Source organism: Hyalella azteca, unplaced genomic scaffold (genome assembly GCF_000764305.2).
Source record: "Hyalella azteca isolate HAZT.00-mixed unplaced genomic scaffold, Hazt_2.0.2 contig163, whole genome shotgun sequence".
In the NCBI taxonomy this organism is placed as follows: Eukaryota; Metazoa; Arthropoda; class Malacostraca; order Amphipoda; family Hyalellidae; genus Hyalella; species Hyalella azteca.
The window spans coordinates 38287-61219 of NW_025930523.1; the positions used below are offsets into that span (position 1 = coordinate 38287).

The 22933-nt window shown below is 39.5% G+C and overlaps 1 protein-coding gene across 1 annotated transcript in view; it reads right to left on the reverse strand.

Annotated features, from left to right (window-relative positions):
* The window catches only part of LOC108682050 (extracellular matrix organizing protein FRAS1), a 25403-nt gene continuing 2470 nt past the window's right edge, over positions 1 to 22933 (reverse strand). Inside the window, exons 5-24 of the mRNA XM_018171154.2 lie at positions 22494 to 22666; positions 21743 to 21896; positions 20856 to 21010; positions 20253 to 20608; positions 19531 to 19789; positions 19040 to 19203; positions 17396 to 17645; positions 16958 to 17224; positions 14710 to 14836; positions 12743 to 14474; positions 11578 to 12493; positions 11065 to 11187; positions 10672 to 10863; positions 9982 to 10179; positions 9374 to 9796; positions 8452 to 8582; positions 7216 to 7318; positions 5781 to 5863; positions 4833 to 4929; positions 1 to 4476 (exon numbers count right to left, since the gene is read on the reverse strand). Of these exons, the coding sequence (XP_018026643.2) occupies positions 3793 to 4476; positions 4833 to 4929; positions 5781 to 5863; positions 7216 to 7318; positions 8452 to 8582; positions 9374 to 9796; positions 9982 to 10179; positions 10672 to 10863; positions 11065 to 11187; positions 11578 to 12493; positions 12743 to 14474; positions 14710 to 14836; positions 16958 to 17224; positions 17396 to 17645; positions 19040 to 19203; positions 19531 to 19789; positions 20253 to 20608; positions 20856 to 21010; positions 21743 to 21896; positions 22494 to 22666 (6587 nt within the window). The 3' untranslated portion in view covers positions 1 to 3792. The remainder of the gene's footprint in view (positions 4477 to 4832; positions 4930 to 5780; positions 5864 to 7215; positions 7319 to 8451; positions 8583 to 9373; positions 9797 to 9981; positions 10180 to 10671; positions 10864 to 11064; positions 11188 to 11577; positions 12494 to 12742; positions 14475 to 14709; positions 14837 to 16957; positions 17225 to 17395; positions 17646 to 19039; positions 19204 to 19530; positions 19790 to 20252; positions 20609 to 20855; positions 21011 to 21742; positions 21897 to 22493; positions 22667 to 22933) is intronic.

Genomic DNA, 22933 nt, shown 5'->3' on the forward strand with positions numbered 1-22933 from the left:
TTCATTATGATACTTTACACAGAATGAGACTACGTACAGCAATTTAATTCGTTGGCAGTGCAAAAAAGAATCCTGAAGCTTTGAGATCAAAGGTAACTTGAAATGTAAAAAATAATGCCTTAGCGGTGCTACCATGAACTGTTAATGAACGGATAACGACTCTATTCGTTTACCTTCAACCAGCCGCCAGACTTTAAAAAGTTTTTACGACATTAAGTTCTTGACAGGATCAGCTTACCGCTGGAAAGACCGTCTTCTGATTGGATTTGCAATATCGTATTCTTATAAGGGGATCTGGTAACTTATGAGCCAATCACATCTACATCGGCAATTGAAGTGTAGATCGGTTTGATCTAATTAATCTGGATGTAAATAAGAATCTCGTAGCTGATAATATTATCGTTGCTGAAAATACTGTCATAATATTCACAGTCTACAAACATTCTTAGACTTGATAACAAAAAAATATTGTTTTCAAATACGTCTAGGAAAAAGACATCCAAGTTTTAACTTACTAAATTCTTTTTTAGAAAACCTAGAAAAGAGTTAAACCTAACTAGTCATCTTATGGACGATGACTACGGCAATGCCTGGAGTGAAAGGGAAGGTTGAAGTTAAAGCGAAAAGTTTCCTGGGTCCGTTCTACAGTAGAAGCAATACATTAGTCAGGTGAAAGTCATGTTATTTACATGGAAATAAAGTTTAAAAGGGGACCACTATAAGGAGCGTTAAAAGTAACCCGTACGGCGACTCTAATGACCGCTCCATTAAGAAACGAGAAGTTAAAAAGCATTTGCAGTCTGTAAGCTGCTGCTATGGCTACACGGTGAAAAGCAATTTTTGCAAATTGGCAACGTCGTCTTCATCAAAACATCGAGATGACACCAGCACGAAGACACACATCAAGGCACCAACATTGGGCTACACTGAGAACATCAATGTTAAATAGTATTAATAATGTCATTGGATACTTCAAGTAAACTGAGTTAAAAATCTTTGTTTTCCCACTAAATATTCTTTGCAGAACACAGATTTTTTCTCCGATTTTTTCCTCTCGGAATGTCAAACCAGACATGAATTGAAAACCAGCAGCCCAAGTTTTTAAACTATAAGAAGAAGACCACAATGGGCTTTTCACTTTCTGATTAGATCGTTGTTGTTGGTAACGATGCATTTCGAAGATTGGGATTTCGTTTAAAATCTTTTTGGTAAATTTGAAAGTTTAGAAATGGAACGTTGGAATAAATAGTTATCTGCAAAAATAACGTTACATAAAATATAAGTCGACAATAAACCGCCCGATTTTGCACCTTACCAGGTTCCGAGGAAGCCTGAGACACTTGCAAAGTTTGATGCGGGAAACTTAAGATGCTCGACTTCTATGCACAACCAAGATTGAATTACTACATCAAAACTAGTGCAAAGTAAGGCAATTCAAATGAATGGATATTTGCAGAAGTTAAATATTAATGTAATGAAAGAGTTCAATAGGTTTGGCATATTTCACCACAGGATGAAAATGCAGCCATATAGGCACTCTCGTAAGGCAGCATAGTTATTCAAATAGGAAGGAAGTCCTCAGGCAGTGGTTCCCAAACCACGGTCCTACATAATGGGGCGCTAAGACACGGTAAATGGGAGTAATTTTAAAAGAGAGATTTGTAAATTTTACTTGCCTTTTCCGAACAGTTTCTCTGCGAGACAGGCTTTTCAGCTGTTGCATCCTTAAAACCCAACTATCGTTCGCAGCTGAAAATTTCATCATGATTCGAGACTGACAGTTTCGAACCTATGAAGACGTATTATTATGCAAAATAGTCTTATTGCAGTCTCTAATGAGTACTCGTGCTTTGACGATTGCGAAACCGTATTGTTTACTATGGTTTGCCTTGTTGTGGATTCATGCGCTGCGAGCACAACTGCATTCTTTTTTTCACGTTTTTTACTTTGTGTTTGTTGTCTGATGTTTTTTATTTTATTTCAGCTCATCATATTCCGACACTGCGTACGGGTTTCATAACGGTTTGGAATGTACTTTCTAAATAGTGTATATTGTTGGCGCAACAGTCACCGGTGATGTGTGTAAATTCTCACTTATTTCAAGCTGGAATGCCCGAAAAAGTTTGGGAACCACTGTCCAAAGGAAACATTTTGAAGACTTTAATCTCGTTACAATTTGTGATTAGGTTTCACCTAACCTGAAACGATCATCTTCTCAAAAAGCAAAACAATAAGAAAATTACACAAGCATCAAAATTCCTTATACCGAAATTTGTTACAAGGAAGTTTATAGAGCAACGATCTCATTGATCAAGTGTTTCAACAAACCTTAACAATACAGGGTGAGAATCTGCTATTTCCATAATATTTACAGTATTTATATGTGCATTTAAACATTCGATTAACATTTCTCAATTATGCTTAAGCTCCCGAAAGGTAGTGTATCAGCATAGCGTTCAAATGTAGGCAACGATAAACACTCTTTCGCGAGGGAAGGCGCTTCTACCGCGCTGAGCGCCTAGATTAAAAACGACTGATGAGGCTTGACAAATGATATGTGAAGCAGGTCGAAACATCCGTAATATTCATTAATCAACTGTTCCTGCTCGATAACGTATTTAAATAGGATCATAAAAGGATTTATCGTTCCATTTAAATGAAACCGGGATGGTGCAATATAATACGTATTTACAAGAGTTTATTCCTAATATATAAGAAGAAATAGAAAGGAAGTTAGAATAGAAGATTGGCTTCAGCTCTCTGGCTCAGAACTGGCTTCCTACCCTCGCTTGGCACGCTCTAATTCATATATGTTGTTATAATAAATATAATAAAACTATCGCAACATTAGATTATTAACGGAACAGCACTCTACTTACACGAGGAACTTTAGAACACACCTCACGCGCAAAAAAATTTTGCGCAAAAAGGTCATCTCCACTAATTATATTAGCAAAAATTGATGACAGTTTCCCCTATACAGTATACACACAAGCACCTCTGCAGCAGAGTGCTTGCGACGTTCTCCTGGTTCTTACACATTAGGTATTTCATCACAAAACTCAGACATCCAGTTGATCAGTTGATCAACCGAAAAGTAAACTAGATCGTTCGAGATAATCATTTTGAAATCAAATGATCAACTGAAAAGGAACCTAGTAAGGCTCCTTGATATGCAATATTACGGTAGCACCGCTCCCAGCACCGCGACGCCTCCAGAGTACGCGCTGAAAAAAAAAACTTATGCCAGTGTTGCCCTCCAGCTCATTCAGGTTCAGTATAACGACGATTCTGAAACACTTTCGAGAATCTTAAACTATTAGGAAACTGTGTGGCTTTCTATGTAATGCCTCTTGGGAAGATTTAAATGCTTTAACGTGCTAATAACTTTTGCACTAAAATGAGAGGTAGGGTAGCATCTTCGTCCATCGGAATTAGTAACTTGCTCACAATTTTAACATCTGACGAATATTTGACATACGATTATAGCTTTACTTCAACATAAGCAACTCTTTGTCACTGTCGCTTTATAAAGCTCCCGTCACTTGTCAATTCAATAATTTATAGTTTATCATTTCAATCAGTGATGATTGCTGTAAAGGTTTATGCACCTCGAAAACATCGAAGTAAAGTATTTCAATAATTTTGACTGATGACACTGCGATAATAACGACACAAACTTCAGTAATTTCACCCTGAAGAATGACTTTTTTCCGCACAATTTCCATAAATTATGCACGTTCTCTAGGCATTTTGCTCATGAGAGTGACGTGTCACTCCCATGATTCATTACTATACTTCAGTCCCTTCCTCTTCCAGATTATTTCTTACGGTAACTGCCAGGGTTTTGACCTTAACTAACTGCAAGTTACTTTCACAATTAAGGGTAGTGTGAGGACCAGCACCTTTATCCCCCCAACTTTCCCTGTCACGTCTTCGTGTTTCCTCTCTTTCATTCTTGAGGCTCTTAACCACCACGATGTCGTCGGTCTTGTGCCTACCCTTGTAATGGCGCCAAACGAGTAACAACACTCCGATAATCAGAGCTATTACTATAAATACTGATAATAAAATGTATAGGATGTATGACAGATATGATATGGAAGATGTTTTTTGCTGGGAGATCATGGAGTCTCGCAGAGTGAAGCCTCGTATGTTCGTCCCGTTACGAGTTTCGGACTGCAAGTATGAAGGTGAAGGTAAAGGCTCGTGAGTCCAGTTCGTATCCTCTTCTGTCCAATTCAAGGAGTCTCTTCCAATGAACGTTACATGAGACCAGGAATCTTGCTTCGTGGTATCGGTGCCATTTTTATACAATAATGTTGGTGTTAAAGGTGACGTCACAGCTTCGTTGACTGAACTGAAGATTTGAAATTCAAGATCTTCAGTCGAATTTTCACTGTCGTAATCATCAGTAAAGTTGCCAGCATGCCGTCTTGTGCGGGGACTGTCGCGAGGTCCAATAGTGTACAACACCTGAAAAAAAAACGCATCAAACGTTGGCCAACATTGGAATTTATATCGAATAATTAACCAATTAATGGGGACGCTATAGAGGTGGTATGATGTATCAGGAAATATCGATGGGAATATTGGTATTGATTTTGGCCATGATTTTGTTGATAGGATGTTGTTGGTGAAGCTGATTTTTGGAAATCGCCTGTGTATGTCGCTGAAGCCGACATCAGAGGGAAACAAAGCTTGACTGCGGTCGAAACTAGCAAATTCGTTAAAAAAAGCACAAGTTTATTTGCAAGTAAAGAACAAGCGCTAAAACGACAACTATTAAAATGAAAGGCTTAAAAAATGATAACTGCTACTGGTCTCCGCACCTGCAGGAACCAGCGTTGGTCTGGAGACGCGGTGAAGAAGGGTTCCAGGTCCAGCACAAACCCGTCCACGCCAGGCAGGTCACTCAGGGCGACGTATCTGGATGTATGGAAGCATAGTGTAAAGATGGATAAAAATAAAAACAAACAGAAGTAAAATTTTGCTTGATAAGCCTACATAGAATGTGTCTCCAAAAATATAACAATTACTAATTTAACCAATATAAAAACAATTTCTTGATTATTTTCAAGTAGTTGTGAGAATTAAATAGAAACTGAAACTCATAAATTACTACACTAACAACTAAACTTGGTGTTGCTCGGGATAGATAATCCCTGATATTCAATAATCCTTTCACCCTAATCCCGTTTCTCTTAATTCTATTTCCGTTAACCCCGTTTCTAATAATATATTTGTAATTTTCTGTCCTGTTCATTTCTCTTTGCATTTTTCAAACTACTGTAATGCGAGTAATGAAAGGCCCATTCCCATGCACATTTAGCATGAAGCTTTCATTTTGCTTCCAGTTAATATACAAAAGAAATGTTGCTTCACTTATTTTCGATTATTAATATTGCATGTATTAGTAAAAAGTGGAATTTCTATATTGAAATAAACTCTCTCCTCTCCCATTTCGTAATACCTAACGATTTATTCTACCACTGAGAACGAAATTTAAAGACAAAAAAAGTAATATTCAGACATGGTAGGTATTGAGGATCCGCACTCGAATAACCGCTGAAAATTTTTCGATGCTGAACTTAAAACAAACATACAAGCAAAAAAACTTTTTATTCACACAAGTTTGTAGGTAAAAAATAACTTGAACTAACTTCGCATGCATTGGATAGAACACAGAGCGCTATATTAATAGAAAATAAACTAACTAATCGAAAGAAGCAGCGAAATATTTGGTGAAAGATATTGTGCTCTTCATAATCACGCCTCACCTGTCAGACTGTGACACCAGGGAAGCTTTGATCTGCATGGGATTGAGGTCCGGCGAGATTGTCAAGCTCGGCTCTGCCCGATCCTGCATGAATTAAAAACCTCGACTAAGGATGAACGTAGGAGTTTCAAACACAGAAAATATTTCAATTTTTCTCCAGTTGTAAAGCGGAATTTCATGCTCAAATACGAGTATATAGGACATTAGATTAGAGAGGATGCGCTGTAAATGCGTAAATTACTAGCAATGAGACGGTGGAATGTAACGCAAATAATGAGCAATAACAATGATTAAGAGTTTATCTGTTCTTAATTCAATGAATGGCAGTGAAACTAGGTAGATTGACTGTTATTCCGAATGACATAAGAGATGACTGCGCAAAGATATAATAGATACCAGTACAGATGGTGGATGCATGTAGATTCAAATGGTATAATAGATAAAAGCCCAAATGGCAGAATAGATGCCAGTCCAAAGAAAATAGGTGCATGTCAAAATGACAAAGTATACAAACACAAATGTTGGTATAGTTAGCCAGGAGATATTTTTAAGGCTGATTAATAATGTCTATATTCGAAACTTCGCAACATTATAATAAAATGTCACATAGAAACCATACATTCCATTTATAAAGTCCTACAAAATCTATTCGTAGAATCGAAAAGAATAATAATAATATACGTTTAAAAATTACTTTTTAAAGAGAACACTTCAAAAGAATCCAGTATCTCCAATCTTACAGATGTGCAATGAATTTCTCATCTAATTTTCAAAAATAAAAAAAATTAATTTTTCAATTTTTTTAATATATATAAATTTTTTTAATATATAAATTTTTTCAAAATTATTTATTCTATTAATTGATTCATGCATTGCCTCTGACTTCAAACAAGTGTGCAAAATTTCAGATCAATTAGACAGGTAAAAGTGTGTCAAATATCAGTTATAAGATTTGTAGCTGACAAAATTATTTTTTCAATTTTTTTAATATTGAAAAAAAAAATTTTTAAATTTCAAAAATCATTTATTTTGACATTTGATTTATGCATTGCCTTCAACTTTAAACAAGTGTGCAAAATTTCAGATCGATAGGATAAGTAGAAGTGTATTAAATTTCGATTACAAGATTTATAGCAGGCAGACAGACAGACAGACAGACAGACAGACAGACAGACAGACAGACAAACAAGAAGTGAAGTTAAAGAGAAGTGTTGTAAAAAAGACTAATAAGTATCGCACTCTGGTCCTGAAAACATAACTGTTTTCAATACAAACGTCCATTGTGTGAATGGCAGGGAAGTTCACACCATAGCACACAATGCGTGATGATGAATCCACTGAGAATGAAATTACAGGGCAAAGTAATATCCCGACACGGTAGATATTATAGACGCATACTCTTGTATCCCCTGAATATTTATATTTATGGGCCATACCAGTACGAGGGCGCGGTGCTGGAGGCCGGGGTGTGGCTGCAGACAGCCGTGCTGGGGACCATCGTTGTACAGTGCGCCCGTCGGGTCGTACGTGGGTACGTAACTGTCAACATTCAGAATTATTCACCAGTGAAAAATTCACTTAAAACACTGAATTTTAAACATGGTTATAATTCGTACAACACTTATTTGTTGCCATATATACGGATTTTGCAACGTGTTCTCAGGTTGGCATAAGCAAGCACTAATGGAGAAAAAGTGAAATGAAGAAATAAATGTACGCAAAAAAATGAAATTTGAACTCAGAGAAGCACAATACACAACTTATGAAGAAATCCGAGTTTTTGGGCAGATTTAATAATTAAGGTTTGCGGTATATGTGTTCATATATGTGAAATTTAAATTGCTGGTCAGCCGGTTAGACAGGCGTTGCCCGGCATTACAGCAATTCGAGAATTTCGTTTCCACGGATTCCGTTTTTGAAAAACATTAACACTTCCGAAATAAAAATCACATTTCAATTTTTTATTCCAAATTCAATTTTTTAGTCGCAATTCATATATTATATGAATCAGAAAATAAAAAGTAAAATTTTATACCCACATAATATCCCAATACGATAAGTATTGTGGATACGCGCGAGAACAGCCTTTCTGCGTTTGCGGTGCCAGGCTTCAAACACACAAACTTGGACAAATACATAATATACTAAATACATTCTGTGCAATATATTAGCATATCACGGACAGAGGTACATTAAGAAAAAATACCAGGCATCGTTAATCAATAAAAACATTTATAAAAATATAAAGCATGGTTAATCAATGAAATCTGCACAGCTCAACACGACTATTCACGAGACATTTTTTCGGACTACAGACCAAAAAACGGAAGATATAATTAAAGTATGTAAGCTGAAACGAATTAACTATGCAATAAATAAATATGTAATAATCCTATCATGCAGAATTATACCGATTAAAATAAGATTGATTTTTTAATCAGAATTTCAAAAAGAAAGGGCTTAATTCGTCTGATGGAAATTAATTCCTAATGGCATTTACAATACGGCAATGTTGCTAGAATAAGGAATAGTAATAATGCTAGAGCTTAACTAGCAATATACTCGTACAATAATAAAGCCGTGATGGGCTGAATTTGAACTCAATTTGTTATTTTTGGTAGTTAGAAATGAAAATATTCGAAGTGATTTAATTATAATCCGCAATAAGATACCCTTGTGCGCTGGAGCAGACGTAGACGCGCTGGATGGTGAGTTTGAAGGGCACCGTCCGCGCGTCCTGCCACAGCACCACGCGACCGAACAGCTTGTCTTCTGCGCCGTACGCCCCGATGAACTCCTCAGCCTGTGTCGTGAGCAAAGGTGTGTCGTGAGCAAAGGTGTGTCGTGAGCAAAGGTGTGTCGTGAGCAAAGGTGTGTCGTGAGCANGTCGTGAGCAAAGGTGTGTCGTGAGCAAAGGTGTGTCGTGAGCAAAGGTGTGTCGTGAGCAAAGGTGTGTCGTGAGCAAAGGTGTGTCGTGAGCAAAGGTGTGTCGTGAGCAAAGGTGTGTCGTGAGCAAAGGCGTGTCGTGAGCAAAGGCGTGTCGTGAGCAAAGGTGTGTCGCGAGCAAAGGCGTGTCGTGAGCAATGGTGTGTCGTGAGTAAAGGTGCGTCGCGATTTAAGGTGCGTCGTGAGCAAAGGTACGTCGTGAGCAAAGGTGAGTCGAGAGCAAAATTGTGTGGTTAGCAAAAGTATGTAAAATACGTTGCTTTATGAAAAATCTGCATCGAAGCAGACGATAAATTGCGTCGAGTGCTAAGTCACGGCTTGTAAAAAAGTTGCGTAATATTAACAAAATCCAAAGTATTATGAACTGATCTATGATTTTTCATGAGCTTAGCACATTACATTAACTTATCACATAATTACCACAAGAATAGGCGAGTACTGTGTGATGGAATGCAGTCATATCAGCTCGCTTGACATGATAATTATACCCAAAAGAATAATATTAGAGAATATTCCTCATATGCCACTCAACTTTCATAATTTGTTGAATCATTATTAGCTTTTTTAAAACAAGTATTGCTTGTTCTCACACACTGGTGGTTATTTGAATGCAATTACACTGTAGCAATCAATTAATAAGCATCGCACCTGAGGGTTGTCGATATTGTGAGGATCTTCCAGAAAGTCTTGCTCGTCCTTGAACAGCTGGAAGCGAGTGTCCAGCGAATACACGAGAGGGACGGGTCGAAGTGGCGGCTTCACAGCTAGTGGAAGTCGGAACGCAGTCGGGGAAAATGGTCGGCAAACTGACAACACGCTCGAGGGCTGCCCTACTGACAAGCTCGACGTCAAACGAATATCGGGGATGCGATATGACGCATCGTCGTCGGGGGGTGAGTCTGTTAGGGCGGCTGCGGAGGCCACGGATGGCCATGGCTGGTCAGCTTGCCACAAGAGACTCGTGTTCACGTCAGAGTAGTGCTGCTCTGACGACACCGTGCACGGGACCAGCTCCACCGTGTAGTCCCCCGTAAAATCTGACAAACTTGTTGTGCTCGTAGCCTGCCATTTCTAGAATAAGTGAAGACAGGTAATTTTTAATCAAATGAAGCTTGTATCAACATCAGAATATTATATCTCGAGATAAATTTTCCAAGCATCTTTTCCTTTTGACTCGGTTTGAATAATGCAAATTTCTAAGAAAACTTTCTAAAAAATTTCATGTAGAATCAAGACAATAGAGAGCTAAGAATTACCTGTTCAGCAGCATCAAAAGTAGAAGACGACCATAGAAGCTCAAGCACAAATCGTATTGGTCGTTCGGTTGGAGGTATGACAGCGGAGCGCGCGTCTGGTAGCAGCGGATGCAGTACGACAAACTGGCCGCGAAATTTGCTGATAGTCGTGAATTGGAGCACCAGGCGGTTTGCTGCATCCAGCGACGTCCGGGTCAGCTGTGCAACATTCATGTTTATTAAGCAACGATATCGTCAGCCATTTATACTAATGGTAGCCATATAAAGTTAATTGAGGCGGAATTTTTTACTCATCAATGAGTTGATGCACTTAGTTGGATTCAAAACTTAGGCGTCATTGGCAGTACACTGTATGCTGTCATTAGAACGCAAGTTGTGACATAGATAGTAATATTAACGGAAGTGTTAAAATCACCAAGATGGGAGCAGAGAGTTAGAAATTCGGAACCCGTAACAGGTTGAAAAAATCCTAGTCAAAATTGACAAGGTCACTCGGGTGGTTAAGAATCGGCGACAGGCCAACGAGGCCAAATCGAAGCTGACACCACTTGTATATTCTTGTAATAATATCTTTCCTCACTGGTTGGTGAATGACTTAGTTACGAATTTCTTTTAACTTAAATAACGATTCAATGTTCCTATGAACAGCTGAAATACTGCTATCTGACTCGAATTTCGATGTGCCCTCACTTGGATTCTGGCAGAGAGGGAAGGCTGCGAAGAGAATCCCTGTCTCCATAGAAGCGTGTCGTAGTAGAAAGACATTGTAAGGTCTCTTCTGGTGTCTACGGACGACCAGCCTGCAGGTGGCGCTGACGCAGTCATGTATGACACGTGAAGTGGGACGGTCACAAACAGCAAGCTTTGCTGACTCGACCCAATCTGAAAGTCATTAGAGCTCATCAACAGTTTGTTGCCAGCGTAATTCGTGTTGATGATCCGTGCAGCATGAGACATTAAGGGCTATTGACCGATGCAAAGTCAATATCGAGGTTCATTCTTCTGACATCGCCCTAAGGTGGGTATTGAGATAAATCATTATGTCCACCTCACCTGGTTGAAAAGTTGGATAATTTAATTCACCTGAGATTCTGATGTGATGGAGCCTCCACACTCATCCACGAGTTGCTTCATTGAGAACCAAGCCTCAAACTTCCAACGGCAAGTCTTCACGTCAAGATGTCGGTATAGCGACACGGCTCCGTCCTGTTGGTGAAAATCATGGTAACTTTCGAACCCTTGCAAATATACAATAAAAACTGTCATTACGTGTTTCAGGTTGTCCTGTGGCCTGGTTGGCATGTCAAATGTATCATTAAAAGTCTTGTGCACAAAACGAACTAAAACGGAAGCCATGTTTTGCAAATCCTCTATGGGCCTAAAAGCTATTTTAAAAAAAAGCTATTTTAAAAGCTATTTTAATAGATGATAGATAAATGTTGAACAATTAAAATCAGTAGATGATTACAATTAAATAGCTGATCAAGTGTTGACCAATCAAAATTTAAGTACACAAATTACAGGTTAGGCTAGATTTTTCTCTCGAAAATACTTGAGAGAGGCTTAATTCTAGACGGTTCATGAATAATTAATTACCTTCCGCAAATCGGAGTCCCACTGATACGGGAAAGCTTCGTCGACATCTTGATCGTGGGCTTCAGTGAAGGCGATTTGGTCGTGCAGGTTAGAACAAGCGTGATGATCACTTGCAAGTTTCTCGGTGAGGAGATAGTGGATGTTATTGAGAGGGATGGTGGAAAGCAAGGGCACCATACCTGCCACATGGGCGAGGTTGAGCTTAATATTGATAGTGTTTGGGTGCAACTCATCAGAGTCGTTAACGTATGTAATAGAGGCTTGTATGTCCGGCAGCGAGTACTTCAAAGACCTAAGGCGCGGACAAATGCTCTTTTCTCCAGAATAAATTTGGACTGCGTGGCTGTGTGACGCCGCACCTAATTGCCCTTTCTCATCCCTTACAGTCACCACGCATTTAACGGAGAAATTAGGCGAGAAGAACATAGAGTCCAAGACCTTATTGTCGGCACTAGAAAAAATGGTCGAATCTAGGAGCGTTTGATACGCCGAGAAGTTTTTGCCCTCGGTGGGAGCTGATACTTCCCACTCGTACTTCAAGGTAGATTTCTTTTCTCTTCCAAAGCCAATTTTATCACAGAGCCGTTTTAGAGTGCGATAGTGAGGGTATCGACTTTCGCATGGACTTACGCACACTAGAGGATAAGCTCCGTCGACAGTTAGTGTGATGTGTTCTGAAACTGCATCGTAGTGCGGCAGTGAAACCAACACGGGATTAGCAGGAAGCGCAAGTCGCGTCACATGGCCGCTTTTCAAGCGCGGGATGATGACGAGCGCGGCGGCAATGCTACCGGTACTGTCATTCTCTATAGACGTGGGTACGATGGCGCTAACTCCGTCCACTGAGCTCATGATAACGTAAAACTTCAATTCGCCGTCGGACTGAGCTTTTTTAATCTCAACCAGGAATTTGACTCTGCAAAGACACCCAGAATTGGTTCAAATTTCAATGAATTATAGTTTGCCATGTAAAATGTTAGTGGAGGTAAAGAGATATTTAAATCCATGAGCTAAAACTCTATCGAATTATAAACTATCTTGAATTAATATGTTATTGCTAAAAAATCAGACAATTCCTAAATGATAATCAGACAATTCCTAAATGATAATCAGACAATTCCTAAATGATAATCAGACAATTCCTAAAAAAACGATAATTTCTCACCGTTTCTGCTGAACATCGAAGTCAATGATGTCGTCAAGAGCCACGTAATGCAGACCAGCAATTGCAGTGGCGTCTTTAGAGATCACACGAACCCGGGAGATTTTTGAAATATCACCTTTGCGTTCGAGCTCAACAAACACTCGAGAAGTGTTTTCGCCATCTTGGATGGCTCGAGCAGTGTAGGTATCCTGCACAAAACTGATCTTTGGTTGATCTTCGGGATCCTCAATCCTTACGCGCAGCAGTTTGTGAGGACCCAGAGTAACGCGGAGGATTCCGTCACTCTCGGGATGTGCCAGTTTGACCAGCAACACTTCATTCTGCTCATACTTGTCATCATCAATGATATGAAGCCTGCATATAGCTCGTGACGCCCCAACGGGGAACGAAACGGTCGAGTTCTTGACTTTAGGTCGATCGACGTAATCAAGACCAGCAACTGCAGTTCTCTGTCTGGTGAAACAATTTACTTCAGCAACATGGCTCAAATTTCCAGAGCGCACAAGGGATATATCAATCAGACCCTGCGGTTCATTGACCACGGCCAAGTTTTCGTCGAATTGGATGACCGCGGAGTTTCTGCGGGCCATTGTCATTACTTTAGTAACAGAATCCGTGCTAGAGACTTTGCAGCTGTCCGATGTGACTAATCGAACAATGTACTCTCTCGTTCCTTCCGATTTGAAATGGTGAGAATCGAAGATGCAAGTACCAGTCACCGAACCAGGTTTCATAATCGTGTCGGTGATTTCCGTCTCCTCGGCATCATTGGTTGGATCTATCAGTTCGCAACGGGCATTGCATGCATAATCCAAGTCTACGCCACTCCTTTCGATCGCCACGTCGATATGTTCATTGCGCGAATCGAGGAATAGCGTACTATCCTTCATCTTGAGCACACTGACGTCATTGGGTCCATCAATGACAATGACACAGACTGATACATCTCCCAGGACTGAGTTCTGAGATGGATCTCTGAGCAGTAGCTGGAACGATTCGCGCGGCTCATGTTTTCTGTCGTCTAGAATCAGAACAACACACTGACCCTCCGTCTCTCCTGGACCAAATACAATTGCAGATGAATTTATAGGCGATCGACGCACGTAGTCATAACCCAACATGGAAACAGAATTTCCCCCAATCGCTGTGCCGTCATCAGTGATGCACATGACAGATGAAGATCTACTGATATCGCCTGACCTAACGATGCTGATGGACACGTTGCCATCAGTTTCCGTCGCCACAATTTCAGCAGACCTAAAACTCATTACTGACTGGCGCACGTTTTCTTCAGCAACTGACAAAGTTATGTTGCTCTCATTTGACACGATAGAACGACGCGGATTCTCCAACATTACCTTGAATGGCTTATATTTTTCATTGCTCAATAGATTTTCGATGTTAATTAAGCAGTCGGCTGACGATTGACCACTTGAAAACTTGGCAGTGCTCGACACTTGCCGTCTCCCATCAAAGTAAGAACACTCGACTGAAGATTCTCTCGTCAAGTCACCTATGCGGTTGACCACAACTCTCAAGGGGCTCAGTTGATTGCGGCTCACAGCTTGGGCACTTCTGTTGAATTTCAGCCAGGACCATCTGATGTGGAATTCTCCTGCATCCCTAACCACATCTTCCGAGTCGAACACAGTGAAGGCGAAACTATCTCGGTGAACTGGTGCTCTGGTAGAGCTCAACAGTACGTAAGACAGCTTGCCCAACTTCACGTCATCTGCAGGAAATATAACGTTAAAAAAATAGGCCAAAACCAGATGAGCATATTGTCATCAGTTTAAGAAAAAATTAATCAAAAATATTTATATCACTATATCATTGCCAAAATGTAAAGCCTTGCCTTTTGGGGCAATGTTCGCTTGGAATTAGCGAAAGGCAGACGCGAAATTCGCAGACTACAACCATGACTGCCTCCAGATTATCAAAATATGAAGACGCACTCGTTACCTCACCTTGCGTGAAGCTGGACACATTTTGACCGCGTAGCTGCAGTCGTCCAAAGTGCGGATGACGGGTGACAGAGAAGCGCGCCAAGGAAAGGGAAATACTCAGCATGGAGAGATCCAGACTCCCCGCCACCTGAGGGATGAATTTAGGTGGATTAAACGAGACAAAATTACAAGCACATCGATAAGTTTTATTTGCGTTTAATTTCAAGATTTTCGCTATCAACGCCGATGGATGCAAGCTACTAAATTTACAGTGAAATTACGCATATTTACGATGCGACGACAATAAAGATGGCTTTACAAATGCAACTAAGTAAATTTTCCTCATTCGACTAAAAAAACATGTTTTGCAAAATAGTTCTATCTGCAGATTGCAAAGAAAAATGCACGATGAACTGTTATTGGATATCTATCGACCCTTTAACGTCAACAAATTGAACGAGTAAATTTGGACTAATATAAAAAATGATCGCTGGTTAATATTATACTAATCAAACATTACCGTAAAGCTGTTTATGCTTGACTGGCGGTACAAGTTAACAAATAATCGAATGAATCCGAGTTGATAACATTACTGTGAGTTATTGACTGACTTACCTGCAAGAGAAGAAAGATAAAAGTTTTAAATTTCTATATAAACGAATCTAATTATTCGGCTTCAATATTACGTACACTTTTCTAGACAGGATTGTTTCGATAGAAGTACAACTTTTGAACACGGGCAAATATAATGAGTTCATGACAAGGTCAAAAATGATCGTCTCTGGAGAATTTTGCACAATACCGGCATCAATGATGTCATGATGATATACGCTTTTTACACACGTTTAGGAAAACAACTATTTTGACAAAGCACACGTACTTTTATGTGAAAATGTGGAATTGATGTTGGACTGTTTTGTTTATTGAATGCAATACGGTCCCATTTTTCAAGTCGTTCAATAGGTTTCAAAATGAAAGATAGCAAAAGAAAAAAGGTTTATTGGCAAAGAAACATCAGCAAGAAAATTACACTCCAGCAGGTACGGAAGATGACATGAAACCCGAAACACATTTACAGTTTGAAAACAACAAAGATTAGACACCCGAGCCTCCTGCAATCTTTCAGAAACTAGCAAGTAGTACAATGGACCATTTCACAATATGCAATGTATCTCATCGTATTAATTTATGCATAAGTGATGAAGATTTACTCTTGCTTCATGATTGCGCTGTGAACTTCATACTAAGTTTATGATGAATCCTAATTACACGTATGTTTAGACCACCGCCCCGTTATACTAAACCGGAAAACCATGACCGCTACAATTTTACAGCAAATATTTCGTGCAAGAGAAAGTAACGAAAACATACAAGTTGATTTCGATTGTACTCTATTTTCTATGCAAACACCTTTGATGACATTTGTAATATTGATGAAGTAAATTGCATGCACATTGACTACATTCATTCAACCAGAAAATAAGTGCTCATTCCGCAATACAATCGATATGAAGCATTCGCAGACGAACAAGATGTGATGATAATGAGCTTTTGTTTTTCCATTTTTATTTTTACTTACTCGAGAAATAAGAAGTATGATTGCAGTTATGTCTTTATTTCTGCTTGACTTCATCTAATTTTAAATGCAATAAAAGATAAAAATTCATGCATAAGTAACAATACTACAGAGTCCATGGATGCAGAAGTTTAATTTGTGGTAACAACAATCAAGCAACGATAGAATTATATATACTTTGAATCACTTTCAAAGTCCAACGAATAAAACCACGTTTAAAAAAGACAGAAGTATTTACATTATGTAATGCAAAATAACAGGAATGATCTTAGAGAGAAAATAGTTCCGCATTCATTAAGATATACCCGTAGTAGGTGTGCCAAAAATACTAAAATCTAAATGCATTCATGTAACTCTACACCCGTAAGTGCTCAACGCTACGTAAAATACAGAGTCATTTGATATGGGAAATAAGTTATCCTTCATAACAAAAAATACGATCAATGAACAAAAATAAGCGAGGTAGAAGCCTACAAGTTAGGATACATGCGGACCCCTTACTGCATACTGGAAACCGATTTGTACAGATTCATGTTTTACGAAAGTGCACTACACTTATGAATCATCCAAGTAATGATCCTCAAAGAGCATAAAGAAGTGATCAATTTGGAAGATACCAGCATGCAGCAGAAGCAGGAAGTAGAAAAGTCCGACGGAACGTCTGAAGGGACACAAGATGGTAAAGTGCGATACCTGGCCATCCTGACGGCGTTCGAGGAACGTCAGACCCTGGTTGACGAGGGTCGTCTCGGATGACGAAGGCGGCGGTGCTGGTGCAGGAGCAACGACCTCCCGAAGACGCACCTCAATGCGCACCAATGCCACCGACGTGTTGGTGCGCGGTCCGGCGAGAGGGCCACGAGTATCGCTCACAGACACTTTGAAGGAGTCCGAGGATGTGTAGGTATCGTCGTGAAAGTAACTCAGTCGACCATCTTGTACATCGTCCATGGAAAATTCCTATGGACAAACGATACAACAAAGGAGTTAAAAATGAAAATTGGAAGTCATTATGATCATATCCAACAAGCATCACAGAAAAATTATTCTTATAAAACGCTTCAACTTGACTCACATTTTTCAATTAACGGTTAAAGATTCAAGGGAGAATGTTAAATATGTTTTCCCTACCGTGATCCGCCGCCACAGCTCGGGGTTTCCGTTGCTGAGTTTGAGACTGCCATTCGTCGGAGGGGAAGTCACGCGAAAAATGATCTTGTCATCAGGAGTATCCAAATCCTTGGCTTCCAAGTTATCCACTGTTATCAAAGTCGAGGTTCCTTGTGACAAACGCACAGGATTTCTGGCTACAACAATCGGGTCTTGGTCATCCACCGGGGAAATGAGAATAGGCAGAACTTGGCTCTCAGTTTCGTGTTTTCTATTGGTAAAGAAGAGAGAAATTTGTGCTTATATGATATATAATATACTAATATGATATATAATAATAATGATATGATATATTGATATACAATAATAATGATATAATACTATTGAGTAGAGAAGCGGAAAATGATATTCCGTTTTTCTACTTATTGTCTTTATCAAAACTATCAAACACATTGATAATGGTGGTGTACCTATTAATTCAAAAGAACGTGTCATCTCATTAATTAATAAATCATTGCTTACAACATTTCGTGTTAGGTGTGATGACAAAATTGTCTCTTTGACGCGTAATAATCTATTACATAAGCATTCGAAAATATTTAAACTCGACGATATGTACAAATTCCAGCTTTTAAAATTTATGAATTGGGGTACGCACACAGTGAAAGCAGGTTTGCCTGCGCGGGCAACCTGCTCCAACCTGCCACAAGAATGAACATAGGATAATAATGTAAGTGTTCACAGCGAAAACCTGTACGAATAGGCTTCTGTATTCTATGGTTTCAGGCGCCAGCCTGAGCAGGTAACCAGCACGCTGCAGGCAACCTGTTTTCACTGTGTGCGTACCCTAAGAAACTTTTCCATGATGATCGCATTTTCGAATCTGCGTTCGCCTCTCTTCTTCAACTAACCCATAATACCAGGGTTATACGCTTTAACTTACCCCCGGTTCGGTTAGAAATTGAAAAAAACGGTTGAGGTTTTAATTGTGTAAAATATTTTAATAAACTGCCTTGCTGATGATTGCAAAATAGATTGTTCCAAATTCCTTTTTGAAGACTAAATTCAGTAATTTTATTCATACTAAATATTAATTGGACTTGGATTATCTTGCAAGATTAATAGCAGTTCGACGTACTGTTTCAATTACACTCTATTTTTCAGTGCAATGCTGATTTTGCCTTAGATATGCTTGCTTATAGTGAGGTTTTTGTAATGGATGTGTTCATTTTGAGAAACTTTCTGTCGTTCTTATCTTTATCGTATTATCATTTGAATAGGGAGCCTGCAAATGAACATTCATTCGGAAGCTTTTGCTATTTTATTTCGTGCTCCTTTCTATTGCATTGCGTTGTATGCTACAGTTTGTGAATAAACAATAATAAATAAATAAAATAATAGAGCTGTTGAAGTCTTAACATGACATTCGATAAGAAGGGTTTTATCGCTTTGAATTGAAGCTGCACTCGGCTGAACACAACCCATCATATCTAACAAAACAACATGGAGCCCTTCCAGCAAATAAAAAGAATTTCGTGTTCTAGTATTCTATTTCGATATAAATATTCGTACTAAATCAAGATTTACGGGAATGCATATGTCCAAAGAACCAAATAATGAATTCATAGAAGACAAGATAAATATTGCCCTCGAATTTTAACTCACCCATCAGTCACAGTAAACGATATGAAATCTTCGCGAGCCTCGATAGAACTGTTCTGTATGTACGTCAGACGGCCGGAGTTGATGTCGCGCTGAGTCCAGCTCTTGACAGCCCCTGGAGCCTCCCCCCGCAGCGCCAGGGACCCTTTGGTCGGCCCAGTCATGAGCTGGGAACAATAACAACTTAATTTTTAGCTCCCAGATGGTGATCCATATTCCATGAAAATTGCTTTCGTTGCGAAACGTTTTCATCCTTAACGTTTCCTTAAAAAAAATCGCAGTAAATAATTTAGGTGCCATGGTGTGACTCCTTTACCCAAATTCTCAATGATATTTGAATCAATTATAGTTCTAATTTCTATATGCAGGTTATACAAGCAGCTGAAAGCTACTCAAGGCTGCTTCATGCCAACAGTATGAACAATCAGAGCAGAATCCTTAATTTTAATTTATATTGTATGATCATACAAAAATATTTAAATGAACCACCTAACCTTGTAAATAACATCGGTGTTGGGTGATCCCTCTTTCTGCCACTCAAGACTGCTTCGTGTGATGGTCGTCTTAGAGTTCTCCTCCACCAGGAGGCTCTCAAAAGATACCGGTTGAGGTAATGCATCGTCTGGCAAGACTTGAATTTTAATTTTTTGGTTCAAAAGACTCTCTACGCGCACAGCATCGTCGGCAGGAACGACATGCACGTCAAGTAGAAACTCGTCAGGCGCTACACCACTGCGCGCGTTGTGCGAGTACCTGAAGCGATTGCAACATTTTTCTATACAATATCTTGACAAATTTTCCAGTTGGTTAAAGTACCTATTTGAATTATAATTCAACATTAAAATAGTAATGTGATCTATTTCATTTGAAACCTGGAGATTTGGTTATTATTCAATGTACTAGGCTTGAAGATTGGAAGCAAGTTTATCTCAAGTGGAAATTTTTTTTCGAATTTAGTATATTGACTGTTTAAAATAAATCCATGAAAATTCTATCTTAAAATTAACGTGGATAACATAATTATTTATTTTATACTTAAGAATGATTAATGAAATTAATTTAAAAACTTAAAAATTAAATTAAGTTAAATTAAATTAAAGGTAATAGAGTATATACTGTAATTAGTAAACTTCAAGTTAATTATCTGCAAACGCAAATTTGTAGAAAGATTTTAAATTTAAATAAATATTAGAATACGAGCAATTAGTACACTCACCGGATTAAGTTGTCATCGAGATGCGCCTGCAGAAAGTCATCGCCAGATCTGAGAGGCCTCCAGCCTTGAGTGGCCGGGAAGTGCCTCTCGAGGACACCTCTGAGGGGCGCTTTACTGATCACAAACTCAATGGCGTTAGAAGATCCGCCATCAGCAGGCAGGCTGTCAACGACTGCCAGAAGCTGCATGCTAGTGATGACGGTTGAACGGCCTTCCGTCACCGAGAGAGTTTGTTTTCGCAGTAGACGAGGAGTCGAGACTTTCGGCGCTACCTCAGACGATGATGACTCCAGCTTCGTCACGTCCTCGATCAAGAGTTCTAACTCGCCGCCAGATTCTTGGACGCCGTCACTGACCTGTATGCAATACATATTTAAGTCTAGATTTCTTATCAGAATAGATAAACTAAAGTTGGTTTATAACTAATAATTATTCGGTTGTGAAAGTGAACAATTATTTCTACTTATGACATATCCACTAGACAAGCGGAAATCCTTTCCGCATTATCTTATCTGTCAAAAATAATTTAGATGCATTAGTTAACAAAGATTCAAGATAACAATTGGAATCACAATAAGTACATAGAAACAGTGAGCAGTAAACCTTAATTTCAAGCGAGTCCCTCTCAGTATTGGACCCATCGTGCTCATAGAACAGACGGCCGCTGGAGACGTCCTCCAGAGTGATTACTTGTCCAGCCTGCAGCGCCAGACTGTTTTTCAGGTCCCCAGATGGCTGCTGGTTCAGGTACAGCGTACCTGCATCGCCCATAGAATAAATTAATTGGTGCTGCAGTGATTGTGGAATACTGTAGCCTGTATTTGCTTACCTGGTAAATTTTGGGAGATTAGGGTTGAGCAAATTGGTTTAATAATTGATTTCGTGTTCTTAATAGAAGTCAAATGTTATAGAGGTTTACCAATAATGAGCTATGAAATTGTCTCGCATCAAAAGTTACAATATAACCGACACTGAAAAGGGTTAAGATTTGTTTTAGCAGGTGAGCTGGGGCAGAGTTACTGGCTTGGAGAGACGAATAGCGAAGAAGGAACAGATGAACAGAAACACACTTTTACAAGAAGCAGTTTCCAAGAGACAGAGAAGTGGCATGCAGTGAATACTGCCTACATGACAACTCAACCCCACAAATGGGACCCGTCACAGTTCGCAAGCTCTGTGGTTTGGAGCTTACGAACAATGCCCTTTGGAACATAAAATTTAATTTGGATCGGCGAATTTTCAAGTCAGAACACCCACTGAGAAAAGTATGGCAACAGTAAAGTTAATGAGGCACAATAGTATATAAGATGAACCATCTCCGAAGCTCAACAATTTTTTACAAAATAGGGTGGGAGTTATATCCGAAAATAAGCTCATCATGCCAAAAGGACTTCCTGTGCAACTGAAACGATACCGTAGTGAAAACGATAACCCTCTTCTAAATTTTCGCAGTATCGACGATGATGGTTTGATTATCTACAGGCACAAACCGTGTTGCGGCAGCCTTGATACGGTGATGCTGAGGCTGTTCTGCGGCGTGTCATCATCAGTGGCCGTGATGCTCGTATCACCGAGGACGATGGCAGCACCGCGCTGCACGACGACGCTGTACAACTCCAGCACCGGACGCTCGTCGTCAATCGGCTACGCAAGAAAGATTGCAAGAATTGAAGATTCCCAGCGACCAGTTTCTTTAAATTTTCTCTATTGCAAGAGGAATAAGCAATTTTCATACTTGTACAATATCGTTTAAATCCTAAAATAAAATGGTTAGGTTACCTACTCTTGCGGTCGGCAATTCTTCAACGCTACTGTCGGCCATGAGTATCATACGTGGTTGGAATTGCAATACATGTAACGTTTCTTGTGTGGAGGCTTATCCCAGTCACTCGTAAGAGTGTAACAATTTTTAAATGAGGGCAACGTGCAGCCGGCAGTGATATGTCAAAGCAACTTATGGTGATGGAGATGTTCAGATGCCAGCTTACGGCCACAACAACTTGCATTACTTGCATTTTGGAGAAGTCTTTACGGCAACATATGCCGCACAAACTTACAGTGACGGGGAATTTCATTCGGCAACTTAGGGTCTCTGCAACTTACATTGATTGAGATGTTCGTACGTCAGCGTACGGCCACAGCCGCTTACGGTGATGGAGAAGATCATAAGGCAGTGTACGGCCACAATACTCACGGTGAAATAGATGCTCATAAGTTGCCGCATGCAGCATAACAACTTACGGTGATGGAGATGTTCATGCGGAAGCTCTGAGTGTTTCGTAGTCCATCTGTCACGAAGAAAATTATAGCGTCGCGGCGCGGCTCCTGATGCAGGTGTTGCGATTGCCGGTAGAAGAGGCTACCGTCGCTCAGCGCCGACAGAGGGAACTGAGATATTCCCGTTTCCGGCCCTCCTGCAACGAAAGGATGTGAAAACAAATGAATTGATTCCCATGGATGAGACTTAATAGTTTCCCCCAAAGAAGAAATTTTCGAAACAAACACGATTGGAATGAAGAAAACAAAGACACCTATGAAGTTTAATTACAACGAGAGAAACACGAAATTCATGAACAACGTTATTCATTATCATACAGGAATATCAATAATGCGTCACAATGTCAATGAAAGATTTTATCGATCAGTGGTAATTTCTATATAATGTTAATAAATCGAAGCGT